Raw genomic sequence first — 10,484 nt, forward strand, 5'->3', positions numbered from 1 at the left:
GGGTTCTGCTCCTCTCTGCAGTCCTGATGTGCCCGGGGGTCACTTGGCCTCACACAAATACAGTGTTGCTTTTAAGGGACTGGCTTCAGTCACTGCAAGGAATCTCCTTCCAGGGATTTACTCAGCAAGATCAGATGGGGAGAAGTTAATGACTTTTCTCCTGCTAGCCTTCTGGCTTGCCACCTACATCAAGGCTCTAATTGTCGCCCTGATCAGGCAGTGAGAGCGAAGGTGTTCAGTGAGGAGGAAGGCACAGCAGGGTGGTGCCTGGTCTCTAGGACGACCTCCCTTTGACCCACCGGGAAGCGGCTCCTTCACAGTTGTGCTGCCACTCTGCAGTTAGTCGCGCGTGGTGCTGGGCCACCCCTGGCCCCGGAAGCCTTCCGCATCTGGTGGAACTTCTTCACCAGTGAGGAGACCTTTTCCCATCCCCCTTCCTGTGCTGGATTCTCCTTTTTCCTGTTCTTTCCTACTCTTCCAGGAGTTTTCTATTCACTCTCCTCAGACTTGAGCAGCCCTCGGCTGCTTGGAAGAAATGTACCATTTATTTTCCCACTCATGTAGGGCTCTTCCTGGCTGGAAGTAAGCGTGAGGATTCACGTTCCTTGAGAAACTCTGACTAGTAGTTATTTTTCCTGAAGAGATTCTTTTTCAAGCTTTTTATATAAGCACTTAAAAAAATTTTTTTTTAAAGATTTTATTTATTTGTCAGAGAACGAGAGCACGAGTAGGGGGAGCAGCAGAGGGAGAGGGAGAAGCAGACTCCTCGCTGAGCAGGGATCCCGATGCGGGGCTCAATCCCAGGACCCTGGGACCATGGTCTGACCTGAAAGCAGATGCTTAACCACCTGAGCCACCCAGGCGCCCCTATATAAGCACTTTAAAAAGAGTTCAAATCTAGGAAAACCAATTCCTCAGTTTACTCTGCATGTAGAGCACATGTTCCTTGTAGTATAATCTGTGTGCCAGACCGCCTTTGTCTACATGTGTCTTTTGTCGTCATTGTGTCTGCTTTAAGAGGCGTTTTGGATGCACTTACTTTTCTGAGAGAGTGATGGTTTGGTTTATGAATCCTTTCATTGAAAGAGTTCCCTTAAATAAGCCTTACCTTACTTAAGACTGGACTGGACATGCCAGGGTTAACCCAGGTAGAGCGCCCCCTCCTGGCATGTGTTTGAAGTGCCCCTCTTCCTGCACCTGTATGTGAAGAGGGTGCCTAGCATGGAGGGCCTTCGGCCACCCTGTCACTCCATAACCGTCTTTTCTCTCATTCTCTGTACCCTTTCCAGTGCTCTGTGAAGAACTGCCGCACGGCCTTCCACGTGACCTGTGCTTTCGACCGGGGCCTGGAGATGAAGACCATCTTGGCGGAGAACGATGAAGTCAAGTTCAAGTCCTACTGCCCGAAGCACAGCTCGCATAGAAAACCCGAGGAGAGCCTCGGTGAAGGGGCCGCGCAGGAGAATGGGGCTTCTGAGTGTTCCCCTCGGAATCCGCTGGAGCCGTTCGCCAGCCTTGAGCAGAATCAGGAGGAGGCCCACCGGGTGAGTGTGCGCAAGCAGAAGCTGCAGCAGCTGGAGGATGAGTTCTACACCTTCGTCAACCTGCTGGATGTTGCCAGGGCCCTGCGGCTGCCCGAGGAAGTAGTGGATTTCCTGTACCAGTACTGGAAGTTGAAGAGGAAGGTTAACTTCAACAAGCCCTTGATCACTCCAAAGAAAGACGAAGAGGACAATCTAGCGAAGCGGGAGCAGGATGTCTTGTTTAGGAGGCTGCAGCTGTTCACTCATCTGCGGCAGGACCTGGAGAGGGTAATGATTGACACTGACACCTTGTAGTGACTTAGAAGAGAAGATTGCAAAGAGGCGGCTGCTTGCCCAGAGCAAGGAATGGTAGCCAGTTCCTTCACTCGCAGACCCTTGTACACACTGCAGCATGAGGTGGTGTCGGTTAAATATATTTACGGGCTGGCCAACTCCTTGTACATATGTGTGAGACTGCCACAGGGTGGGGAGCTTCTCTGTGATTTATTTTTAAAACACTTTCCCACTAATCCTTGTTGTTCTTCTGTAAGATCAAATGGGGTGTGTCCCCTTCCCCCTTCATTCCAGTACTAGAGGGAACTGAGCCCCAGGAAGATGACCCAGGGATTGGCTCGGAATTGTTTGCAGACGGAGTTAGACCAGGTGGATTTGATTCATGGTGGGGGCAGCCAGAAGTAGGACGCTCTCTCGTTCAAACCTGGGCTAACACTGGGTGCTGCTGACGGGCTCATCAAGGAGAGCCAAGCACTGCCCCTCTGGCGCACCTTCGCTTCTTGGCTAATTCACAGGGACGCTCCTGGTGCCGCCCCGGGGGAGAGCAGGCAGCGGGTGCCGATGTGTGTGCGTGACCTTAACGTACACATGTGGATCTGTTCCCGAAGGTTCTCCTGGCAGTGAGGTGCTAAGTCATCACTGAGGCAGAGTATATATACTGTGCGTGTGTGCTCGTGTGTCCCTGTCCACGCGTGTCTGTGCAGGGGTGGGGCGGGCTCGCCGGCGCATCGGGCTGCCTGATCTGAGGGGCCCCGAGTAATGCTCAGTACACTACTTGAGCCCATGACTGGCTTGTGGACGTAGTGGCTGTTGGCTGCCTGGAGCCTCGGCTGATGGCACTTCCTTCAACTCTTGGCTGCTTTGTGCCCCGCCAGCTCTCCGTTACCTTTGGAGTGCCAGTCTGGACCTCCCTCCCTGCTGCAGGAATAATTAGGAGTGGGCTGTCTTCCCTCCAGGGCCTCCTGTTCCCTGTAGGTAGTTTCTGACTGAGATTGCTAATTGGGGATGCGTCCTAGAGCACCTTCTGCATCAACTCCCCTGACTGCCAGCTACGATTAAATTCATTAGTGCACGGGAGCTGGGCCCCAAGCTCTCTGGCCTGAAGCTTCCTGCACTGAAAGGCACCCAAGTGGCCTGAAACCGTTAACGCATCGCCCCCAAGCACCTCACTTACTAGCAGGGAGTGATTCACCTGCCTGGGAGATGATTTGAAATGAGAGTGTAGGCCAAGAATAGGGATAAATTGGAGGAATATTAAAGCCGAAAGATCCAGCTCTCACAGAGACCTGCGTGGCCCTGCTAAAGATGGCATAGGAGCGGAAGTATTAAGTGATCATTAGAGATCCTTTTAGTATGAGACCCGAGTGCCCGAGGGCCAGCATGTTGTGCCACCCCCTCCCTGCCCGGTTCCGATGGATTCCAGATTCAGGCGGAGGCAGGCGGGAGGAGGGTTTGTGAGGCTCTGTGCTGCCGTACCCCCCCTGGTGGTGAGTGTAAAGAAGACCTCGCCTCAACCACACATGTATGTGTGGCAGTTTTGTTCAGAGAGGAGAAAGGGATTCAGAAGGATAAACTGGAATCCTGGTGAGAAGCCGTTATTCCCAGCCTTGACGACCGCTGTACGTGGGGGTGCATGAGCTATGGAGTCAGATAGTCCTCAGGAGGGAGGACGAGAAGTCTAAATGTTTGGACTGTTGTTTGTCTCACGATCACCACAGAATAAAAGTGTAGAAAATGCTTGTGGTGTACTAACTCTTTTCTGTACTTCAGTTACTCAGATTAACACGCACTTACAATTAAATTCTAAACATTTTTTTGGAGTCCTCACTGTTGGTTTTTAAGTAGAATGATACCAATGATGTACGAGAAACAGGGAATAAATCAGGATTTTTGTGTGTGTGTGGCATTACTTACATTTATTTTATTAAAAGCCTAAGAGATTTTAGGGAATTTAGTGTCAGTTTAAAGTGGGCTTATTACAATGGAAAAACAAAAAGTTTTTCAGAATTTGCCGTGAGGCCCGCGATGGTGGTGGCTTTAAAAACCATTGCAATCGTTGCTGTGCCCCTGAGAGCGGCATGGTGCTTTGTAATCATAGACAGTAAGTATGTCAGGCCAAAAGTTCGTCAGGGCAGGGGTGACCGGAACAAATCATAAATTACGTTGTCTTTCAATTAAGAGTTCTGCTAATAAACACAGCAGTAGTTCATAGCAGGTATGCAGAAGCCGTGACTACACGGGATTATAATCAAGGCTGTGGTCAATCCTAAACTGACAAATGAGTAGCCTTCATTAGAAATGCGAACAACTGATGAACGATAAGGTTAATAGCTTTCTTGGAAATACACACCTCGGGGCATTCCACACCTGGGTACAGTTCTGGATGGGAAAGTTAGGTGGCAGGAGTGCATTTTAGGAGGGCTTGGGAACCCCCATCTTTAAGAAGACACAATTGCTGATGTGTAGTCCATGGCTAGGTCAAGTTCCCAGGGCCGCCACTTCACTCTGCTGGGATCCCTTCCCCCTAGACGTTGTCTTTTACAAGATGCAGTAAACAGTTCAGCAAGTGAGAACTTACTCAAAGACCTGCCCCCTCTGCACGTGGGGCTAGCTCATCGAGAGGGCCAGCTCGTGGGAGACTGTCCTACTCACCACTCAGTGGAATGGTTACCACTGAGAATCTGATGGAGGCTACAGTTGTCCCTGAACAAAAGGCATGTTGAGCTCTAGTGTGCGAACAGTGTTTGGGATTCAGGAAAACCCCTTGAGGCCATTCTTGAATTCCTGAGGACAGTGGTTCTCGGAGTGTGGGCCCCAATCAGCAGCAGCAGCAGGACCTGGAAACTTAACAGAAGTGCCAAGTTTTGGACCCCACCTCTGACTCCAGAAGCTGGGACGGGGGGTTAGTGGCCAGCATTCTGTGTTTGAGGGGTCCCACGTGTGTGTTTGAGAATCACTGCTTTTGGGGAAAGCCTGACTCTGGTTTAGCATGGTGTGAGAGTGCACCCATCAACTTCTTTTTCTGGTAACTCCTTGCTGGCAGCTCGGAGAGGATGAAGCAGGGGAGGACGTTTGGTTGAGCGGCGCAATGGAAGGGCCGAGCAGGGCCTGTTTCCAGGGTCGAGCCCCCAGGCACAGGCGGGGCTGCTGGTGGAAGTTGTCCTGTGAGGAGTGCTTTGTGCATAAAGGAGGGAAGGTTTAGGGCACTCACTAGTCTAAATGTGGTCAGCCGGGCCTGGGTTATTCAGGGGTTGATTTGTCCCAATGAAAATCCACCCTGGCCTTAGCTTTTTGGGGTTACAGGTAGAGGTTTCTCATCAGAGATCACGGGGGGAACAGAAGTGGAATTTTCCCACCTAGCGGCCATTGTGGGAGCCTTTCCTGGGGATAGTGATTGAAGCTATCAATTAAATTTAAATAGTATGCAAAGTTCAGGTACCCTGGTTTTCCTAGTTTCTGTTTTCATGGATACTTTCAAGTCAGAGAGATCTAAGTATCTTGGCTGTACATCTGACTTGAATAGAGTAATAACCTCATCTGCTCCTAGGAGGTCAGAATTTGTTTCTATTTCCTATTTCCAGAAGTCAGATTCCTTGATGTAAAAACCGTTGGCCAAAAGTTTTTGGCCCCCGTGGAACAATACTTATCAAAGACAATAGCCTGTGAGCCACTTCATCCCCAAATTGGTCCGGATTTTTATAAAGGACATCTTCTTCCTGGCCTGGAGCTCTGAGGCTGTCAGAACAGGCTCTAGCCAGGGTGAATTACACCAAAATAGTATTTACTCTGAGACAGGGAGAGTGATTTTCTTCTCAGTTCTTTAATTCCAAGATTACACACACAAGCGCACACATGTCTATACATCAGGAAGAGCTGTTAGGAGGATCCTAAGTAGTCGGCGAGTTGATGAAGGTCAGCAGAAGCCTGACTGGGTGCTCCTGCGTTAGGTCCGGAAACTCCACCACGATGCAAATGTGTGAGCCAGCCCCCAGCCCGTTCTTGTCTATGCCTCCTGTCCTCTTGCAGACAAGACAGCTGTGAACACAGGGGAGAAGGGCTGGAACGCTTAGGGTTCAGAAAGGACTGGAAACCTTAGGGGAGGTGCTTGCACAGAAGCCAAAAGTGCAGAGTCCTGTGTGGGGGGCTCGTTGCCATCCTTCCTTACGTAAGAGGTCGGGGACCCGTCAGCTTGTATGGTCGAGGTGGCAGGGAAAGGGGTTGCCCGCGCCTCAGGAAACGTTCTGAGGGGAGTGTCGTCATGCCTGGGACGGAGGCCCTGTACTCCCACTGCTGAGCTGTTCTGGGGCTCTGGGTCTTCATCTTGTGGAGAGGTTTAATTGTAGCTCTGGGGTGTTGCATTTGACATTTGTGTTTTCAGGCGCGTGCAATCTAGTCTGGTTTCCCAGTAGGTTTGGGGACTGAGAATTTAAGGGCACTTATTGACTAGTTTGTTTTCGTATCAACTGGTCACAGGTGGCTTTAAAAATGGGGAACAAATTTAGGGGTGGATGAGTTAGTATTGGTTAGTGGGCATATACGTGGGGTCCCCAGTGACTGCAGTCAGATACAAGGTGGAGCTCTTAGCACTTGGGTCTTTTTAGTTACTTACAAATGAATGTGGAAGAGGGCAGTGGCGGTTGAGGGGGGTGATACAGGGAGTTGGACTTGAGATGTTGACAGCACAGCACTGGCAGAGCGAGGAGACTTCCTAGCTTTACATCCTAGAGGAACACATTAGCTACTGGTGAGCTCCATGCATTTCAGATACTGTCCAGTTGACAAGGAAGTTTCCTTGGATTCTCGGTGCCCATTTGGTCCTCTCGTGGGCTCGGTGCAGGGATAATTTTGGGCGGGGGGTGGGGGAGGGGTGCTCCTCTGATGGCCCTTGACACTGTGCTTCCCTAATTCCATCCTCAGGAGCTGCTTGATAAAGTGGCTTCTGAACTGCTCGAAGGCCTTCCATCATAGAATTCATGGGCAGCGGCTACAGAGGGGTGGTAAGCAGAGTCCTTGGGCAAGAGGTGGCATGTCTGGACTTGGACCCCAGTGGTCTTCTCTGCTGGGATGAGCCTCAGGCTGGGTGTGGTGGAGGAGGCAGGGCTTTCGTTTGAGGTCCCCCTCCCATCTCTCTTCCATGTTGCTGCTGCCTCCATGGAGGGGTGTGTGTGGAATCCTAGTTAGCAGCCCAAAAGTAGTTTAGAGATTGGATAAAATGTTGAAGTACCTCTTGATTTCAGATGTCACTCACGGCCCTAGTAGGACACGATCTCGGGTAAAGAAAAAAAACACCAAAGTACCATTATGATGTGTTGCTTACTTAGCGTCTTTATTCTCTACGTTCTAGGTTCGGAACCTCACTTACATGGTGACCCGCAGGGAAAAGATTAAGCGGTCTGTGTGCAAAGTCCAGGAACAGATATTCAATCTTTACACTAAGCTCTTGGAGCAAGAAAGAGTTTCAGGTATGCATTAAGCTCTTGTAGGTCAAACAACAGTGCAGGGGTTTGTAAGCCTTCACGTTCTGGGAAGGAAAAAAATAATAGTTCCTTTAATTTTCTTTTATGTATGCTACAGGCGAAATCTGAGAAGCACAGACTTTCCTATTCAAAGAAAATCTTTGGGCATCTGAAGCATCACGGTATAGGGAAAAGGGCTTTGAATTTGACCTCAAATAGGGGTTGAATCCTATATCCCCTGCTTACAGACCCAACACAAGCAAGCCCAAGTTTTCGGAGCCTCCCCCATTTCCTCCTGTGTAACGTGAGGATGATCTCTCAGGCTTCCTACTGGGAGCTCTTGTGAGACTCGAATGAAACAGCAACTTCTCTAGAGTGTTGCAAAGCACTTGATAAACGTAAAGTGTCATGGGGATACCTACAGAGACTTACAGATTATCTAGTCTTTGGATCTACCTCTAACGTGCGGTAAATAAGCTATGTTAAGACCGTGTACTCAAGGCACACATCCATGTTGAGATAACATTCACAGTGGGCGTTTTGGTGTAGGTGGAGGTGTGGATATTTTTGAGATTCAGCACCAAGTATTTATTTAGTGCCTTCTCTTTTACATTGCTCTGGGCTAGGCAGAGTGAAAAATGAAACTAAGCTACATACTTCCTCCGTTCTGGAGAGCACATCCGTTACTTGGAGGTGGGGTGCACAGTAGGGCAAGTCCTTGAACCTCTCTGGGACTCTTGATCTGTAAGAGGGGGCTGGGTTCAGAATCCCGACCTCTCATGGGTCTCTGAGCACCGACATTCTGTGAGTGTGAATCCTGCACAGCAGGCATCGGGAGGCTCTTAGGGAAGGAGATCCGCTGAATGGAGCAGGCAGGTCTCGGGTCTTCCCTGCCCCGGGCAGCGCGTGCCTTGTGTGGCCACAGAAGGCCTCCTTTTCCTGCTTCTGTGGCTTTTTGTCTCAGTAGATTACTGACACATAGAAACAGCAGAGAAGTGGTTATAACCTGTTACATTGGAATCCAAATTCTGGTTTACCTAAAACTAACCAGATGTATGGAACTAGACATCAATTGGTCAGCTGAACAAAGAGAAACAAGCTTTAGGGAGTTTTGAATGATATTCTTGAGGTGTTACATAGTTAATTCTAATGGCATTAACTTACTAATGTTACCTTAGGTATTTTCTTCCTGAGAAGAAATATTTTCCAGATGTATCATTAGCTAGAGTTTACAGTTGTAAAACTTAAATTTTTGTAAGTAGGGTTCAGAAGTGAAAGAAAGCAGTTTGATTCAGATTGTTTCAAGTGAACTTTCATTCATTATTCCTACTTGAGTGCAAATAAACGGACCTGTTTCATCCTTTGCCTTTGTGGCCTCTGTCACCAGCCCGTGGGCAAGGCCGCCGCCGACGCCGCTGAGCGGGGCCGCCAATGCGCGTTGGGCCATTGGCAGGCTTTCTGTGACTCTTGTGAGGTTGTTCTGTAATGAGTGATTACTCCTAAAAATAAGCTGTAAAGAGCATTTTCATCTGATTTCACTTAAGAGTCATTTTTCATGGATATTGCCGGCAGCTTTTTGCATTTCATGGCTGAGGTTTTTACTTGGGTTAAGTGATTGAGATTCTTCACCAGGTTAGGAAGTGTTTTGCGTAACACAGCTGTAATGAAATCCTGCTCTTCCGGAAAAGGTAAACAAACCCTCCCTCCCCTCAGATACGAACCATACTAAGTGTGATGGGTTGAAAGCAACATTAATCTTTCTGTAGGCTGCCACAGGGAGTGAAGTGGAAACCCTTTAGGATGCCAACCCTGCCCGCCCCCCCCCCCCTTTTTTCCAGTTTTAGACTTTCAGTTGTGTTCTTACTCACGCCCCAAGTGGATCTCCTGTCTTGTAAGATAGATGGTTCCAGGTGAGGAGGAGATGGCCAGACGTGTTGGTCAGGGTCCGTGGTTTAGACGTGTGTGTGAAGCTGAGAACGGGCAGGGCCGTTCTGCTGGATAAGCTTGTCCTCAGTGGGGACAGTGCTTCCGGGTCATGAGTCCGAGACTTTTCAGAGACATGGACCCCGGGTAGATGGAAATCGGGGTTTAGAAAATGTCAGTCCCTCTTACCTTTGCTTTCCCACAGTGGGTGACTGTGGAAGAGAAATAGAAGTGTGGCGTGAAGGTTGACCGTAAGGTTTGATCCTTGAGAAAGCGGGTGTCCCCGGCCCAGCAGACTGTAGAACTCCCTCCCCTGTGGCACCCACTGGCACTTTCGTGTTCGGAGCTGCTTGCTCTGCTCTGTTCATGTGTGGTGTCCGCATCTGTGGAGCAGGGAGGTCTCGTCCAGGCTCCTGCCTGGCAGAGCCTTGTTTTCCTTGTGGTTTATACCTTATGGGAGACAGAACATGAAAACAGCTCTTTATAGATGTCCTGGAGGCTCTTACAGAAACGTGGTCCTTGTGATAATCTCCAGTGTGTTATGAATTCACTCAGTGTTTTTCACACTGAGGGTTATGATTCATTAGTTGGTTGTGAGATGAATTCGGTGGGTCACCACCAGCATTAAAAGCAAATGACGTGTCAGTGCCACATCACATGGGGAAGGCTAATATGGTTCCCTGAAATGTGAGCTCTTACTGGGTTACATTGTGAAATTTAGTTATTGTGATTTGCAGCAAAAATGTTTGCAAAACACCATTTTACCTTCTCCTCACGTTGGATGACAGTTGAGTTTAATTCCACAAATAGGCTTTGTATATAATTTTAAAAGATATTTATTTACTATGTGTCAAGAATGATTTTAAACACCTTTCTTTCTCATTTCATGTATTTAGTTATTTATCCTCATCATAGCCCCCCAGGGGTATATTTACTTTGGAAAAAGAAACTCTAAAGATTTTCATTTATTTATTTATTTGAGAGACACAGCGCGAATGCAAGAGAGCACGCAAGGGGGAGGGGCAGAGGCAGGGAGAGGGAATTTCGAGCAGACTCCGCGCTGACGTGGAGCCCGACGCAGGGCTCAATCCCATGACCCAGAGATCACGACCCGAGCTGAAAATCAAGAGTCAGATGCCAGCCAGGTGCCCCTGGAGAAGGAAACTTTAAAGCCCCAGATGCTGCCCTTGAGGTGCTCTCAGTCTTGTCGGGGAGGCAGGTGCCTAACCAGGTGCATGGGCAGAGGCAGTGCTTTTGACCAGGAGGATTCTGCGTGGATTCCTCTTTG

The 10,484-nt window shown here is 49.1% G+C and overlaps 1 protein-coding gene across 23 annotated transcripts in view; it reads left to right on the forward strand.

Annotated features, from left to right (window-relative positions):
- Positions 1–10,484, forward strand: part of JADE1 (jade family PHD finger 1) — a 293,290-nt gene that overhangs the window by 278,653 nt on the left and 4,153 nt on the right. For all 23 annotated transcript variants that reach the window (XM_064585052.1, XM_064585051.1, XM_064585057.1 and 20 more), the window contains 2 exons: positions 1,290–1,811; positions 7,162–7,279. In XM_064585052.1, coding sequence (XP_064441122.1) covers positions 1,290–1,811; positions 7,162–7,279 — 640 coding nt within the window. The remainder of the gene's footprint in view (positions 1–1,289; positions 1,812–7,161; positions 7,280–10,484) is intronic.

The sequence above is a fragment of the Mirounga angustirostris genome, unplaced genomic scaffold, assembly GCF_029215605.1.
Source record: "Mirounga angustirostris isolate CCGP_5_RB_7025 unplaced genomic scaffold, mMirAng1.0.hap1 SCAF_2, whole genome shotgun sequence".
Taxonomy (NCBI): Eukaryota; Metazoa; Chordata; class Mammalia; order Carnivora; family Phocidae; genus Mirounga; species Mirounga angustirostris.